The sequence below is a fragment of the Trachemys scripta genome, chromosome 2 (assembly GCF_013100865.1).
Source record: "Trachemys scripta elegans isolate TJP31775 chromosome 2, CAS_Tse_1.0, whole genome shotgun sequence".
Classification (NCBI taxonomy): domain Eukaryota; kingdom Metazoa; phylum Chordata; order Testudines; family Emydidae; genus Trachemys; species Trachemys scripta.
This window is the reverse complement of record NC_048299.1, coordinates 55452399-55470883: the sequence shown is the minus strand read 5'-3', so window position 1 is coordinate 55470883 and position 18485 is coordinate 55452399. Positions and strand designations below refer to the sequence as shown.

The window sequence follows — 18485 nt, the reverse complement described above, 5'->3', positions numbered from 1 at the left end:
GGGAGCCGATGATGACATTATCATAAAAGCCTGCTCTTCCTTACTTTTGTGGTTTTTTTGCCTATCAACTGGACAAAAAATATGGCTGAGAAATGATTTCAAGATTTCTTCACACAGCAGCAAGTCAGATGGGCAGGAAAACAATCACTATGTTTTAGTGATGTACTGGAAAAAAAAAGATTAAACTTCCCCACATTAAAATTAGTTTCTGCTTCCCATAATTATCAATTTCATAACACAATTCATAGGGAGGTGTTGTAATAAATCAGTCACAGCTCAGGTGGCATCATGTAATGATCAATAACATCTCGGATGGTAATATCCATGTAAAAAACTGTGGAACCCTTTGATAATTATCAGAGCCACAAGATAATTTGCATTTAGAATCCTCTTTTGGCCATCTCACCTGCACTTTACTCATTTTTCCTGGGATACTCCTAACATCCTAAACCTCTGATCAACTTCAGGAAGTCATCATTTATTATTAAAACCACTGGCCTTAAAATAGTCTTTTTCTTTCTCTAACATGTGCAATTTCTCCCCAAAATTACAACAGCATGAGGTATGGAATTGATAATACTCAGTCCTGGAACAGTATAAAGTCCAAAAACTTGCATCTCTGAAGAAAGAAAATTAGGAGCACCTCTGGAAAGGGGAGATTCCCAGCCATTCAACAGTTTCAAACTGCTAGTCCTGGAAGGTCCTGAGATATAAAACCTTAAAAATTGAAATACTTGTGTGAAAGAACCTATTACAGGCAAATTTGAAGAGGTTAGAATTCATCATCATTTCTCTCTCCCTGTGAGACCCATACAGTTCAGCTCACAGTATAAGGCAGCCTGACTTTATAGGAAGAGGAATAGATTTATTTCTAATACAGTTTCTTATAAAACTCTATAAATAGCTTTAAAATATTTTGTTTCTGCAAAATATTTGGCACATACGGAGTCCAATTCACCAGTGACCTGTACTTTGTCTGATCATTTTCACTACAGAAAAGTGAGGGCAATGTGAAAAATCAGGACAGGGGGTGGAGGATAATAGGAGCCTATATAAGAAATAGACCCAAAAATCGGGACTGTTCCTATAAAATTGGGACATCTGGTCACCTTGGGGACAGGGCCTGTCTCTTACTATATCTATACATGGCACAAAGGGTCCCTGATCTTGGTTAGGATCTCTAGGTGTTGTAATAATACACATAAGAATTTGACAGGATAATGTGTCATGAAGGTTGTACTGGCCCTCATTTGGGACCATTTGTAAATAATCCAGGCCATCCCAAACTACTACTTCTAGCCTTAGTCCTATCTATATGCATCAGCTCTTTGAGTCACTCTTCGCCATTCCAGTCTGTCTTGAAGCAGTTCCTTGGAAAGTCTGCAGCTAATCATATCCTTTTGTATGACATCCATCCATCTAGGTTTGAGTCTTCCACCCTCTCTCTTACCCTCCACTTCTAAATTTAATACCCTGTTTCCTACATATTCTTCCAATCTTCTTTTCACACGCCCGAACCATCTAAACCTGGATTCTCTCAGCTTTTCTACCATCTTCACATCGCCCAATCCATTCATTCCATGGTCCATCCTTGTAACTCCAAGCCTCCATCTTAACATCTTCATTTCTACTGTATTCAAGATCTGCTCCTGTCTCTTCCTCAGTGACCAGCATTCAGATCCATACAAAAGTGAAGGCCTAATTACCATCTTCTAGATATTAATTTTTAATGAGATAATTCTCCTATTGCAGATCACTCCACTCAGTTCTCTCCATTTAGTCCATGTCTTTCCTGTTCTGCTTATAAATTCATCTCTGAGTTTATCATTATCCCATACTTTCAAACCTACATACTTAAACATCTGTACTGTAGTAGTAGCTGACCCCCCCCAGACTTACAGTATTTTTTGTCTTCCTAAAAGGTATCATCTAATCTACAGACCACATACTCTGTTTTATTTCTGCTAATTTTCATGCCATTTCTTTCAGGTACACACCTCCATCTCGCTAAATTTTCTTCCACTTCCTTTTTGCTGTCCCACATAGCACAGCATCATCTGGAAAGAGCATGTGCCAGGGTTCCACTCTGGATGTTTTCTGCTAGTGCACCGTGAACAAAAAGGGGCTAAGTACTGAGCAGATGTACTCCAATTCTTACTAGAAACTGTTTAGTTTCTCCACATGGCTTTCTAACTGTGGTAACAGCACCACAGTGCATGTCCTGGATGAGTCTGGTATAGGCTATATCTACATTTACGGCAGCATGTAGTGTACAGGCACTACACGTGCAGTTACATGCCGTAGTGAAAGGCAGGCTGCATCAGCACTTGCCACTGTGGTATGTCACATGTCATAATGAACTACTCTGGCAGGGGGAGACAGTTTGGGAAGCAGTGGGGAAAGGTTCCGGCAGTGGGGAGCCTTTCCCTGCTTCCTCCCCCCACCAGTGCCTTTCTCCACTGCCAGAGCCTTTCACTGTGGTGGGGAAAGGTTCCAGCAGCCAGGAGGCAGTGGGACATTACACTGGTAAAAATAGCTGTGACACTGCTTAAGTGTGCAAAGAGCCTATGTAGGATACATATCCTGGGCATTCAGTTGTGTAGAGCATTTTATTCTCCTTGCCTCACCTAAGCATGCCAAGCTATTTATACCATGCTAGCTGGTCATTCAGTGTTTGTACTCTACATGCTGCCATAAATTTAGACACCCTTACAGTCTTCCGGTATCTGTTCCAGTCTCATAAGCCACCAGATGACTTCTCTCTGAATGTGGGCATAAGCTTTCTCAAGACTGATAAATACTACATATAGGGTTTTCCTCTTTTCTCTATATGTTTCCACAAGCAATCTCAATGCAAAGATAGCATCCATTGTTGACTTGCCTGGCATGAATCCAGACTAATGGTTACTGACCTTTACTTCTGTTTTAGTCTCTTATCAATAACTTTCTTCCAGATCTTCATTGTGTGGCTCATGAGTTTAATGCCAATGTGGTTACCACAGTCTTGTACATCTCCTTTTCTCTTTAATACTGATACTAATGTGTTCTTTCTCCGGGCATCAGGCATCATCTCAATCCTCATGACAATTATGTCAATATGTTCATGTCAGTTGCTCCAGGCACTTCCATACTCTGCTGTATGCCACCAGGGCTGAGATTTTTCTTATTTTTCATGTGGCTCAATGCTTTTATAACTTTTTCTTTTAGGTCTGGTGCCACCAGACCTTGGTTTGGTTTTATCATAGGGCATAGTTCTATTGGTTTCTCTCCATTCATTAGCTTTTCAACGTAATTTCGTTCCTTAATCTGGTTCTCATTGATTAATTATATCCACTTTCATCTTTAATTACTTTGATCTCACGACTGTCTTTAGTTCACTTATCACAGGTCTTTGCCAATCAATATATTTATTTCTCACCTTCCTTCATGTCAAAATGGCCATTTTAACCTTCCATGGCTTTAGCCTTAGCGGCTGCTATCTCTTTCTTTGCCCTATTTTTTTTTTTCTGGCTTTTTTGTACTTCTGAAAATCCTGCTGTTGGAGCATTGCTTGCCAAAGTTTAAAACACTTTGTGTTTTCCTTCTCAGCCGCTCAAACTTTCTCATTCTGCCACCAGATCTCACTGGGGGCAAAGGCTCTTGCTTCTGTTCACCAAGCGGGCTTTGTGCACATTCTTGAATTTTGTTTGCAACATGAATCTACCATTGATTCACATTTTCTCTTAAGCCTTCTAAAGAGATCTTCTCCAACACTTCCTGCTAACTTTCTTAAGCTTACACCCCTTTGTTTTCTGTACTGTTTTGGACTGTTTTCTTCTAAAGTACTATATGTATCCATAGTCAAGAACCAGCATTCTATGTTGAGTTGCAATGCTTTCCCCTAAGATGACCTTACAGTTTTTGATGGTCATCCCAAACTCACACTGACAAAAACTTTATATCACACCAAATCATCATATATTCCCTATATTTTAATGCAAGAAGAGTTGATAACCTTGACAGGTATCAAGACAACTTGATAATTTTCTATAATTCACTATTTATAATAACCCAATCATAGAATTACTAATCAAACCAGCACAAAAACAATATTTAACATAATAAAGCTGGCCACCAAGGCCCCAATCCTACAAAAATGATGCACCTGCTTAATTTTAAGCATGTGCACAATTCTTTGCAAGATCGGGGCTTAAATTCCAAAAATACTACAAGGGGAGGTCAATATTTTTTTGCATCTTATCATTTTCTCCCCTGTGCAAGGAACTATGCTTAAAAAGAGGTTATCCATATTATTATATTAGCATAGAAAGGAAAACCACATAAAAACTGCTAAGCACCCTGTGCATAATCTAATAATAATAATAATAATAATAATAATAACAGAAAGAAAGGAAAAAAGATACCTTCTTTGAATAACACCACTGTTTATGATATATTTAGAACGAGCAAACTTTCTCTGAGCTAGACTCTCAGCTGGTGTCAACGTACTTCAATGGAGCTATTCCAATTGACGCCAGCTGACAATCTGGCACTAGATATTTCAATTTGCAAGTCATTTCTGATTATTTATCAATGCCCCAAATACAGAACAGACAACTCCACACAGACTCAGAACTTCTTAAAGAAGGGGAGTCTTTCATTTATTCTTTCCCACTATATTCTCTACTACAGAATACAGACTTGAATTTCATTTTCACACAAGGAAACAAAAGAAAACAAAGATCTGCTCACCAGCAAATGAGAAAACTACATTCAAACTCATCCATCCCATCACACAAAACATTCAGACAAGAAGTATGCTGGGTTTACTGCATTATGCAATACTATCCCCCTTATCCCAAAAGTGATCAAATAACAGTGACCCTTCCTACTTCCACCCTTATAATAGAAAGAGCTCATTTTACCTAAGAGACAACTAAATTCAGCCAAAAAAAGGTCTCCTAAACTGACCATTTACTTTGGAAAAGGTCATAACCTCCCTCCTCCCTCTCTAAAAAGAGTCCCTAACCAAACACGAAAATAAAATAAAAAGAGGCAAACTAACTAGCGGTACACTAAATAGGGTGTAATACAACAACATATATTTCTGTTTATATGGTTCTTAATCAGAAATGAGTTAAATGAGTTTGACAAAGTGCAGGTTCCTCTAAACATGTGAAAGAACAAAAGTTGGCGGAGTATTTCCTGACCTGTGTTATTGGTAAATTTAGTGCAGAACAGCACACACGACTCTCAATTCTAGAAGCACCGCAAAGCCCCCCTCTCTCTCTTCACTGATTTTTCTCATTGCACATATTGGGCAATATCTTGATGACCTATTTCTCAGAAGTAAGATTTTCCAAAATGTTGCCAAACAAACAAAATGTTTTCCAAAACATTGTGAGCACATGGCAACCTTTACTAGTTTCCCTTGCTCTTGAGCAATCCTAGGTATCAGGTACCTCTTATTAACTACTTTTTGCTCATAAATGTAGACAACATCTGCTGAAGTTGTTCCTCATTTCTTGCTCAGTCCTTTCTCAAAAAAACCCCCAATAATTATAATGACAGTTTTGCCTCAGTAGGACCTGATTTGGCCATATATATATATATATATATATACACATACACACACACACACACACACACATATATATATATATAACCTGAATATATATAGACTGTCATTACCATTAGTCACTAGGCTTAAAATACTGGACCCAATCCTCAGCTAATATAGCCAAAATGATTTACATCCTCTGAGAGTCTGTTCCTTAATTCCCATTAGTGAAATCTTTAGAAATTACCAAATAATAACAACAATTGTAAAGTGAAATTGATTTTTTGTTAAAGCCCTGTAGCCTGGATATGCTTTTTGTCAAGTTCATGCTTCATGATAATATCTCATAATAAGAAAAACCCACAGCAAAGATTCTAGTGGTATGGAAATTATCCTATGTGGGGGACAAAAGCATATGAAATGTGTTGGCAAGCTTCAGTAGAGAAAAGGCAAACTTGTAGTATTTCAATGGAAGTTGGCCTCTAGCTCCAATTGCACTCTAGAGACTGTGGTTTCACTCCTGAAGACAAAAACAGTGAAAGGGAGCTAGAACAAATGTGCAACACTCAGCCAGCATATCAATGGCTAATAATCTAAGCATTGCACCTTAATTTTACTGACAGTGATTGTTTACAGTTCCATTTAGACCACAGAACATAGGGTAGCTAAAGAAAGTACCAGTGAAGAAAATTGTAGATGGAAAATCGTTTCTAACTGTTATGATCTTCAATAGTAAATAACAGGAGAATGTTAACAAATGTTGATAGAGCTCTCTTCTGTGGGGATTTTTTTTTTTAATTTTGATTCTTTTCCTAATATTGGAACAGTTTCTCCTAGAAATATGGACTCACTGGCTCAAAATGTAGCAGAATAAATAGTTTCCATAATTTGGTATTAAAAAGAGTTGAGGGGGAGGCATAGCTCAGTGGTTTGAGCATTAGCCTGTTAAAACCCAGGGTTGTGAGTTCAGCCCTTGAGGGGGCCACTTAGGGATCTAGGGCATAATCAGTACTTGGTCCTGCTAGTGAAGGCAAGGGGCTGGACTCAATTACCTTTCAAGGGCCTTCCAGCTCTAGGAGATAGGATATCTCCATTAATTAAGGTTGGTCAAAAATTCTATTTAATATTTTATTAACAAAAATTATGCCCTGGCAGTTACTAAACAATGCCCATTATGCAAAGTGCTATTTGTGTGTACTTTAGTTTTTTCCTTTCTGTGGAACATAGTGCTGCATTAACTATTCAATACTCTTTATCAGGCTTTCACTATACCCAAGAACATTTCACTAAAATACAGCCCCTCTAATTATCACATTACTTTTCTCAAAAACCAACGCACAAAAGAAAATATGTACAAGGACAGACAAGTAACATACCTCCTATCAGGACAAAAATATTGCCCCATGATACTGCACTCTAAGATTATGAATATATTGCAATGCACAGTATCTAGAAAAAATCAGTATGGCAATAAGACAAAAGCTTCATTTTTATTTTCTGTCATTGTATATATTAGCTCCTCAAGTGTAGGACCTGCACAGTCCTGAAGATGACAAATTACTTTAAAAATCTATTTATGCTGTACAGATTACATTGGAACAGCCTCTACTTACCCCAAGTCCCCCACAAGGCAACAAGGAAAAGATTTTTTGAGACACGCTGCCTATATGTTAAAGAGAAAAGACAACAATCAGCATAAAACTGGAAAAATAATCTTAATTAATTCAATCCTAATGTATTACTCTCTCTCAATAATTAGTCAACTAAAATACTGTTTGCAGTGTTGCTGTAGCCATGTTGGTCCCAGGTTATGAGAGAGACAAAGTGGGTGAGGTAATGTCTTTTATTGGACCAACTTCTGTTGGTGAAAGAGACAAGCTTTCAAGCTTCTCAGAGCTCTTTTTCAGGTCTTCCTGCAGAAGAAATCTGTGGAGCTCGAAAGCTGTCTTCTTCACCAACAGAAGTTAAACAAAAATACTATAACTTTAGAATAACACTGTGATTAGTACTAAAAAGATCAAAATCAGTCTTTGGATTTTGGGGTTAAATTTTGAAACACTAATAAAGCTGTTAAACTGGTTAGGCTGGGATTTCCAAAGGAATGGGGATTAGGCATGAAACCTCACTGAAAGTCAATGTGAATGCTGGTACTTTTAATGGTCCAGACAATTACAGTATGAGCTCATTTAAAGTGTAATTATATGGTATTTTAATAGCTTATAATTAACATAGATAACTGTATACTTCAGCAGTACTATATGAATTGATAGCATTACTATACCAAATGAAACTTAGACAAAGAACATACAGATTACACAGTCTAATTTATTACTTCCCTTAATTTACACAATATACCACAATATGATGACTCAATATAACCTGAAATTGTTATTAATTTTTTTAAGACAGTCCTATATTCAGTTTTTACTACTTTTGAACTTAGTGTTTGCCTTATTAAGGACTATGTTAAAATTAGGTAGGAATTTTAGGATTTGACCCATTCACTGTTGGAGTATGTAATTCGGCTCTAGGCAAATCTTTCCAGGGCAGTTGTGGAAGAGAACATAGATTTCCCCCAATGTACCACTGAACTAGTTTTGTAACTTCAACACAGAGGAAATGCTAGATGGTGGATCAATTCAAGCTGCCTAGAAAGTAGCAACCCATTGCTGAGGAAGAGGCAAAGGCTAGAGTTACTTGTGTTTAACCAGTATAAATGAAGTGTATAACGAAGATTATAAACTATAGTCTTTCAGCACTGAGAGACCAGATTGGAAAGTTGGAAGAAAGTGCCTTAGTCTGATAGTAAAATCCAAGACATACTGAATTTGAAGCTATTTCTAATCAGCAGAAGAGGGCATATTGATCAATTAACATAGCGTGAAAATCATACAGGTACAGAGGGACTAAACAAAGCCATCTGCACCAATTTAAGCTCTGCAAGGGAACTGCACATGCAGTAGCTGTACAGAATATTCTCTCACACTATGCCATAGAGGAATGATTACTCCAGATATACCAGGGTAGGTAGATGCTCTGGGGCATGCCAGAAAGGGGATATGGAAGGGGGTCATCAGGTCACTTGCAATGCAGATCCAGTGGCTGACGTGGATGACACTTTTTTTACATTTTTCTGAGGAGATGATGGAAAAGTCTGAGAAAGGGCGCTAAAAAAATACATAATTAAAAATAACAGGTTTGAGGTGCTGTCAAAGTATTAGGAGGGAGTGACTAAAGTTTCGTGTAAGATAAAGGATGATATTTTGAAAACATTGTATAACTAGAATGTTTTTCAATAAATCCAGTAGCTAACTCATGGAACGTGAGAGAGGAAAGATGAATTCCCAGATATCTTAATGCTAGATGCATATAGGAATTGTCACAAAAAGAGAGCATATGGAGAAGCAAGATGTAGAAATCCATCAGCAGACAGTATTCAACACTGAAGTATCGACACAGGGGAAAATATGTACAAAGACTTTTCAACACATCAAGAAATTTACCAGAAACACTTATTCCCTATTGCACAATTGTCAGAGAAGCAGATAGCAAAGTGATAACAGAACAGGAAAAACATCAAGATCTCTTTGAAAGAACAGTATGAAAAGGTTTTGCTAAGAGGGAGTAGGACGGTCACCTAATGATCCTCATAGCAATGAAAGAGCCTCCAGCTTTGTTGACAAAACAAAAAGACAAAAAAAAACCAACCCAAAACCAGCAGCAAAAATGTTCAAAATGAGACAATTCAAGAGGTCCTAATGATATTTGGAAATGATTCAAAAGTACTTGGCAAATGCCTACTGCTTGATTTTTCATAAAATGTATCAAAGAAAAAAAGGGGATTTGAATATACCAGATTATGTGGAAGGAGAGTGAAAACTTCACAATAAGTTCTTCAGTCTTGCATCAGGCCAGGTCTTGTAAGATTGAGAGCCAAACCCTTGAAGAAAATGACCATCAGGAGAAGATCTGAGGGATATGGTGTTAGAGTGATCTACTCTATTAGTCATGGATACAATATAGAGCACAAATAAAGGAATATTAAAATAGGAGAATCACAAAGGTTCCCTTTTCTGATATGTAAGACCACAAAGGAAAGGATTCTCTGGTGAACTCTCATACAAAGGAGACTGTTTGGAGAAGAGGGTTATGATGCAAAGTTAAGTGCCAGGACAGTAATCCACATGGATGCTGCAGTCTGTGTGAGTGATTCACAATGCAGGATTGAGGCTTTGGTGAGCAAAAGAAGGGACAGCAGCAAAACATTACTTTGTGGAAAGATGGACAATCTAGTAATACTGTATGAAAGCTAACAGAACACAAGGGAGGTTTGGGGACCTTAACTGTTTTCCAATATCAACCCTCAGATTGAAGCGGGTACTGCTAAGTGACCACATAGGAACGCACAAAAATTGTAACATACTTACATATGCTGTCTAAATGTATCTTTTTATTCCACTTTAAATGAAGCATATAAGCTGACAGCAAATTTTTCACATTTACAAATTTGTGGTAATTGGAAACTTACTTTTTTAGAAACATTTTCATAATGACAGCGGGAGAGAAAAAAATTCACACTGAACTTGCAGGATCTACATGGAAATGACTGATTGTTATGCATTTGTGCTCATTAAAAGAGGTTTGAATTGGTGTATCCTGTCACATTAGACCATAATGTAATATGACACATCATCTCCGGTATTAATTTGCATCATATCAAGATGTAATGCAACATGTCATGTTGTTTAACACACTGTAGTGAAACATGAGCAATCAAAAGCTTAACTTTTTACTAGTGCAAAGTTACATAATTTCTAAAAGGTTACATAATTTGTAAAATGGTAATTTGTAATAATTGAACTCTTAGGCCCTGATTCAGAAAAAATGTAACCACGTGTACAAATCTATCCCTCTTCAGGAAAGCACTTAAGCACCTGCTTAACTATAACCATGTGCTTAAATCTCATTGATTTATCAGGACATAAGTATGTGGCTAAGAACCCTTTTTAAAGATAGATGCTTTCCTGAATCAGGGCTTTAATATGTAATTTGTAAAACACACACTTAATTAGCAAGTACTAAATTTCTCATGCTAGATTTACCCCATCTCCTGTAAGTCACTTTTAACACTAGCGCCCTAAGCGGTTTCTTTTTTTATTTTTAAGTTACAAAGAAAGGTTTGGCTATTTCTGAATATAAAATAGTTTAATGCAATATAAATCTGTTGTTTCCACCAGGCCTATCATCTGCAGTTTTCCACTGAAAAGTGTCTACTATACATGACTATGTGCATGGTAGGTGAGGGTGGGGAACAAAAGAGTGGCTGATTTTGGTCAACCATTACTTTTCCTTTGAGTTAGCACATGAGGCCAAATTGTAGAGCTAGTCAAAAATATTTAGACAGAACAGTTTTCTGTCCAAAAAATGCACTTTTGTTGAAATTGAAATGCTTTGCAGGAACTTATCGATTTCATGAAATTTTCAATGGGGAAATATTTATAATCTCAATTATTTTGCTTTGACATTTATATATTAATTATATTACATTACATTAAGGCTTGGAAGGCGTACATTTTTATCAGTAAATTTTAATAAACACTGATTTCATTGTCTACACACAAATCGATGAAAAAATATTTCCATCAATAATAATTGATATTTACAGGTAGGTAAAGTAAGAAAAATGTTGCTTGAGAACTTATTAGAATTTGATTTAAGGATATTTACTTTGTATATGTTGACATGTGATGATGACAATTAGTGTTTTAAAGCTTTAACATTTTGAATCTCAATATGTTGTCTTACCCACCCATCGGGTGACTTTCCCCATAATTTCCCACAACTCTGAAAATTTAAATCAATAAAAATAAAGAAGCTTAAAAATAAACACAATTATCCATCAAAATTATAAAAAATCAATTTTTGCCAAGCCTAATTATATATAATGTTTAATATTGTGTGTATATAACATATTACAATTAATACAGTACAAAAGTCAAAACAAAATTGATCAAAATGACAAAGTCTCATTGAAATATTTAAAATTTTCAATGGTCTAGAAGTGATTTTTTTTTTTGGAATTTTTGTTTTGTGTGAAATTTCAAAATTTTGAATTTCATTCCAATTTGGACCATTTTTTCCCCTAAATGTCAAAATGTCCATTGTTACAAATTCGAGTTCCTGACCAGTTGTATCAAATTGTTGTAGTTTTTATTTTTGCCATCCCATGGACTTGGCCTAATAAAAATATAAACGCTCATAAAGGATCATTGTGTTTTCCTTTATCTATTCTAGTGCCTCAGTGCAGAGGCAGTTTATCAATATTACTGAAACAACAAAGAGTCTGGTGGCACCTTAAAGACTAACAGATTAATTTGGGCATAAGCTTTCGTGAGTAGAAGTGAGGTTTTTACTCACGAAAGCTTATGCCCAAATAAATCTGTTAGTCTTTAAGGTGCCACCAGACTCTTTGTTGTTTTTGTAGATACAGACTAACACGGCTACCCCCCGAATATTACTGAAGAAATTATTAGCATCACCATTCCTATAGCAAAATAACTGTTCTATTTTAGTGTAGTTGTAGAAATAATTACTAATGAATCTCTAGGGGAAAAAAAGCTTCTGGTGGGAAGGGTATGTTATAAATATAAAGCTCCATGTCTTATACTGGGTGAAATAAAAATAGATAAGAACTCTAATGTGTATAGTGCAACATTCACTATTGTAGGTTTGTCAAGATACATTGCCTTGTGAACGATTTATCTGAGATTAGAATCTAACCTTACTGTTCCTAAAATTAAAGTATATGCTCAGCACTGACCATGCATCCAAATATAATTCTTGAGACACATCAGTGCTGCTGGCTTGTTTTTATTTTTACATATTAAAAACCATTTAATACTTTAAATATGATTTTATGTTACTCAAAGATACTATACACTGCATACTGCACAATTACACAAAGTTCAGTTATCAGCAAAATCTGATGAATAGTATCTATATTCAACTCGGCTGAAATAACGTTTAAAATAAATAAAATGAATGAGAACAGCAGAAGAACAGTTTTGACAAGCAAGTGTATTTTTAACTCTTATTTTTAGATGAAAGACATAAAGAAATAGAAGATCTATTGCATTCCAAATTTCCATAGTTACTGATTTCTGGCGGAAATGACTTAAAGGGTTAATATTAAAATGATGTAAAAGCAAATGTGGAGAAACTTCTATTGTTGTTTTCCAGCCAGTGCATTTTACTAATGTATATTGGCTTCCACTGTAACATTCTCATTTCACTTAGCAATGCATTTGGAAAAAGTGAATTTTTGTCACACTGCTTGCCAAGTATTTTAAACTGACACCAGCTATGACTAATGACAGTGCTGGAATGTGCTGTTCTCAGTAGAATAGAGGCCTGTACAGACCTAGGAGTTTCCTGGGGTCCAGCTTCTGTCTGTTCAGGGGGCTGGTGCCATATAGCAGTGAATGATGTTCAGAGTGAACCAGCTGTATTTCCTCCAGACTGGCTTTTCGACCTCGAATTCGCTGAAAGAAAACAGCAGAGGCCTACAATATTCCACTGACAATATTTGGGGGGGGGGGAAGTAAAGGTCCAAAATAACATTTAGTATGATTAATAATGGGTTGAAATTGCGTCATGCAGGAATGTGACACTGATTTGTTTATTAAAGTATACTAAGGATGAAAAACAAATGCATGTGTGGTTAAGTCTTAACTTATAGTTAGCAAGATACAGTATTCATGTAACAGAAAAAAGAAGTCTCTCTCTCTCTCTTTTTACAAGCCAATAAGAGTTAGAAAACAAACATAGATGTGTTTTCTATAGTACTCAATCCACGTTGAATATCTCAGTATTAAAGAAAACAGTGTATTCGCACCTGGAAGCTACAGATGAGTTTTGAAATAAAGATCACTGTGTTTTGCTAGTGCCACTATTACTTACCACAGTGTCAATTCTTTTAGAAAGGAAAATATAAGTCATACATTTAAAGTAAGCTAAAAGTACTTTTTTTCTTGAATTTAGGGTTGGTCTCCATAGAGTTTCATTCTGCCAGACTCAGATTCATTTGCTGCCTCTTTTTTATTGTTATGACTTCCTTACTTATTGTAATTGGAGTTTGGCCCTTTACATACTTACCCAGTCTTTACCTTTCCCGTACAGCATTGTTAAAATTCAAGGATATTCTTCTAGCTCCATTAAAGTACAGTCAGTTAAAAAAACTGTAAAAATGACACTTGCTTACTCAACAGATCTTCTCCATGTGTGTATTTAGTTATCTTTGCTTACTACAATGACATAAATAAGCATTTACTACTTTCTACTCCTGTTAGTACTGCACACAGTCTATACAGCTACAGCAGACTGAAATGGATTTTATTCTGGTTCATGCATAATCAGCAGCAAGTTCTGTCACAATGTCTTTATTACTGTAGAAGCAGAAAGAAAACAGTTCAACTTAAAAACCCTAGGTTTTATTTGCAGTGTTGACAACTAGAAACTGTATGGGTCAAATCCTCAGCTGGTGCAAACTGTCATAACTCAGGCTGAGGAGCTACACATCAAATATGTCTGTATGTAAGTAAATAGATATGAAATAGATAAGTCCCTTACTGAGGGACAATACACATGTAACCCCCATGCTATTTTCATGGAGTCATTTTTCAAAGTATATACTTCCACGATTTGAATGACTGTTCTTTTTGATAAATTCCATTCAGGAACTTATTTTTTTCCTGGAGGTAACTGTCTAGCACTCAGTATTACATAACAACCCCACCACCACCACAACCATCACCACACACACATTGCAAAACACTAAACTCTTCTCTTCATCAGGGCACAAAAGCAACAACTACATATATTTAGTGCCCTACCAAATTCACGGCCATGAAAAACATGTCACAGACCATGAAATCTGGTCTCCCCTGTGAAATCTGATCTTTTGTGTGCTTTTATCCTATACTATACAGATTTCAAGGGGGAGACCAGGATCTCTCAAATTAGAGTCCTGACCCAAAAGAGGCTCATGGAGGGTGTTGCAAGGTTATTGTAGTGGGGTCGAAGTATTGCCACCCTTACTTCTGTGCTGTCTTCAGAGCTGAGAGGGTGGATACTTTCAAGGTCTGAAATATGGCCAATGTAATGTCCTAATTAATTGTGATTGGTCCTGGAGGTATCTAAACCTTTAGTAAAATATAGTAAAAGGCATAAAATCATGATAAAGTACACTTTTGTTAAGGAATAATAACTAATGTAGCAGAACAGATGGACTGCGTTGGTTTTGCATTATGGAGAACTTGAAAGGGCTGATTTTGGGGTAGATCCATAGTAAGGGCAAACTTCTCTTCTCTGAACTCCATGATATTCTGCTTCCCCATCATGGGTGGTTCTCTCACTGACATCAGCTTGGAGGCATGCATATGTCAGGAGAGTAGAATATTGAAGTTGGGTAATCGGAAATGTCCACCCTAGAATGAGCCAGTTATACCTGCCAGAATTGGAGAGGCCTGCATCTTCTCCATTGCATTAAACTAAAAATAATTGATAACATGGATTAAACAATATTTATCACTCAACTCTTTCAGTATAAGCTTTCCTTTTATTACAGCTATATGTAGGGATCTGCTTCCTCTAAAATTCCACTAGGCTCTCTAGTCCTCAAACATGCAAATAAACAAAAAAACAAACAAACTAATGGTCTTCATAGTTTTTTCATCTTTCTTGGGATTTTTCACAGTGGTTAAATTCTCTCTCAGTTCCTTAAAACACACACACACTAAATGGACCTGTTGCCCAGTTAGCACATCAGGGGATCTCTCTTGCTCTATATGTGTGTATCTTTCTCTTAAAAACACATGCACACAAAGACATATCATTTTTGGTCTGTACATAAATTAATCTTTCCTGGTCTTTTGGTATCTAATGTGAATGTGTTTGTCATTAAAAAATATGTTTTTAAAGTGCCCATACAGATTCCCCTATCACTCTCCTACCCGCACCCTTGCTTTTTGTGTCTTCTTTAGAGTTAAAGGGAGATTATGAAGAAGGAATCTTTATTTCAAAGTTCAATAAAAATAATCTGGGAGTCTCACACCTCCTTAACAAAACTCTTTCTCCCCTCCCAGAAAGTTAAAGCGCACGAACTGGCCAACACATCCACGTAGTAAGGCAGCAATAGACAGCGTGAAACATCTCATTAATCCCCTGTGAGAGCATTGCAGGTCACATTGTGAGCTGAGCGAGCAGCCAGTGCTGGAGCCGTGGGCAGCGTTTATGAGGCGTGAGGAGGCGAAGCTCCCCAAATGGGGCAAGAAATGCCAGATGCGGCAAACCTCCCTTTGGAGGTGCACAGTCCTGCCGCCTTTGCAGTGCCGCTGCCGGCAGATCCCGAGAAGTGCGGCCAGACTGTGGCTCCGCCCCGAGGCCCCGCTCCCGCTCAGCCTCTTCCCCCGTGGCCCCACCCGCACTGCCCCTCTTCCCGCTGAGGCCCCGCCCCTTCCTACCCCCACTCTGGCTCTTCCCCCGTGACCCCCCCGCCCACTGCTTGCCCCTCTCCACTGCCCATCCCCCACTGCTCACCCTTAAGGCAGGAAGGGGCAGAAAGGAGCAAGCGGCGGGTGGGGAGGCCCCGGGGGAGGGGTGGAGAGGAGGGAGGAGCAGGCAGGGGGATTGGGGGAGAGGGTCCTCAGGACGGAGTGGGGTTGGTGCCGCGGGGGAGGATCGGGCCTTGGGCTAGAGCGGGGGGCAAAGTCCAGGCACCAGTGGCCCTCCCTCTTTTAGGGAGCTTCCAGCACGTGCGCCAGCCTTCCCAAACACAAGAGGTACGTGCCGCCTGTGGCTGGGTCGCTACTCCCCATCTCATACGGGGGGGGGGGAAAAGCTGCAGCCTTGGCTCTTTTCCCCCCCCCCCCCCCCATGTGCCAGCCAGTATAGCTGAGCCAGTTAGGGTGACCAGATGTCCCGATTTTATAGAGACAGTCCCGATTTTGGGGTCTTAAAGAGGCTCCTATTACCCCCCCACCCACCCCCTTCCTGATTTTTCACGTTTGCTGTCTGGTCACCCTAAAGCTAGTACCTTTGCGGATGTACTCTTCTGTGCCAGCAAATGCGTTGGTACAACTTATTCTCCACCCTGGAGCAAGTGGGAAGCAGTAATGAAACCGTTATTTGTGAGTCACAATTCAGTCGCTGTTCTGGCTGCTGAGGCAGCACAATTATGCACTGCCCGGATGGTATTAATTTTGATGGAATATATGGGGACAAGGAGTTAAAGGTGTCAACATGACCCTTTCACTGTCCAACATTAAACAGTTTTAAATAAGGTTCAGGGTTTGATAGATAGAGCTCTTAGTCTGCTTAGCACCATGGCAAGTACACTATTAAAAATCTTCATAACTTTTTATAGTCTTTGGAAGGAAAAGAACCCTAGTCTGACAGCCTCTTAGATGGTAGTAATGGTCCTTTAGGGGAAAAAGTTAGTTGAGATGGGTTGGAGTTGTTGTTAAAATCCAAACCTATTTCCTAGAAGACAAAACAAGACAAACACACACAAAAGAGGAAAGAAAAGAATAGCAAAGATTAAAAAATGCAGCTTCTGTCTCTTGTGTTGACATTCACTTGCAACCTCGCTGCTGGAATAAACACGTGCATGGCACACAGTTGTATTAGCCACTCTGAAAATTAGCAAATTTGTGCCAACATCAGGCTGTTTAGGGAATTGCTTTTAACTGCCTCTTTCATTGCAGGCTTACAGCAGTGTTGCAATAGATAGTCTTGGCTGACTGAGTCAGACTCTTACTAGACAGAAGACAAATGGAGAAGGAAAGAAAAGAGAAGAAATAAGGTGGGTGTAATATTTTGGGGTGCAACCCAGACCAGTGAGGAGTTGTGTCACCGCCTGCTCTGTAAACCCAAGTGCCTTAAATGCTCTGTTGCTGTGCTCACAGCCAGTAGACAAGCATGTAGTTCCTTGAGTGTCTGTGTGTTCTATGCAGCACTGACTCAGCACTCTGACCCCAGCAGGCTGCCTACAACACAACAGCTCTACCCTGGTCTCCCGCAGCTTTGGTGACTACTTGTAGGGTGACCCCAATACATTCCAACTCCCAAATTTCCCCAAATTTCCATCTGCCTGGAAGTCTCGAGCCCTGTCCTGGAACACTCAGAGAAGTAATAAGGTTCGTTGAGCCTTAAAAGAGATAAATGTTCACTCCAGTTAAAATGATAAAGTGCACTATCTCTTCAATTCAAACAGTAAAAATAAAACAAGTTTATTAGCAAAAGGATATAGGTTAAGTGATACCAAATAGAAGGGATTGAAGCTAGAATGGGTTAACAAATGAACAAAAGTAAAAATACACTTTCTAATGACTAAGACCTAACTTAACATGGCTGACCAGATGCTCTGGCCAGGACCCAACACAGGGACCACAAAGCGCTAGGTTTCTTTGTCTCCTCAGGTTTCAGATAAAGATGGAGTCTCTCTTTGACCCGTATGGTCCAAAGGAATTGTCTTTGTCCTAAAAGTCAGGAAGGCCTCCTGGTGAGTCAGTCTCCTGTGTCTCTCTGGGATGCAGGAGCCATGTTCATTCTCTGTCTCTCGAGTTCAGTCTCAGGATAACCCCTGCTCATTTAGCTTGATGGCTTTGTTTTTGCTAATATGTGAATGTGAGGTCAACCCACATTCCTTTGTTTATGACAAACCTGTTTGTTACTTTTACCTAGGTTAGGCCATCTGGTTTTAAACATGTTCTAGTAACATCAAACAGAGACAATTCATAACTTTACATATGATGGAAGCAACAGAGGGTCCTGTGGCACCTTTGAGACTAACAGAAGTACTGGGAGCATAAGCTTTCGTGGGTAAGAACCTCACTTCTTCAGATGCAAGACACATCTGCCACATGGACCCTCTGTTGCTTTTTACAGA

The 18485-nt window shown here is 38.4% G+C and overlaps 1 protein-coding gene and 1 long non-coding RNA gene across 10 annotated transcripts in view; one reads left to right on the top strand and one right to left on the bottom strand.

Moving 5' to 3' along the window:
• HDAC9 (histone deacetylase 9) overlaps nucleotides 1-18485 on the bottom strand; it is a 527149-nt gene that overhangs the window by 154998 nt on the left and 353666 nt on the right. For all 9 annotated transcript variants that reach the window (XM_034760576.1, XM_034760577.1, XM_034760572.1 and 6 more), the window contains 2 exons: nucleotides 12960-13080; nucleotides 7153-7202 (listed from right to left, as the gene is read on the bottom strand). In XM_034760576.1, coding sequence (XP_034616467.1) covers nucleotides 7153-7202; nucleotides 12960-13080 — 171 coding nt within the window. The remainder of the gene's footprint in view (nucleotides 1-7152; nucleotides 7203-12959; nucleotides 13081-18485) is intronic.
• LOC117872282 lies at nucleotides 16282-18087 on the top strand. Its single transcript, XR_004644444.1, has 3 exons — nucleotides 16282-16377; nucleotides 17302-17399; nucleotides 18016-18087. It is a non-coding gene; the product is annotated as an uncharacterized LOC117872282 (long non-coding RNA).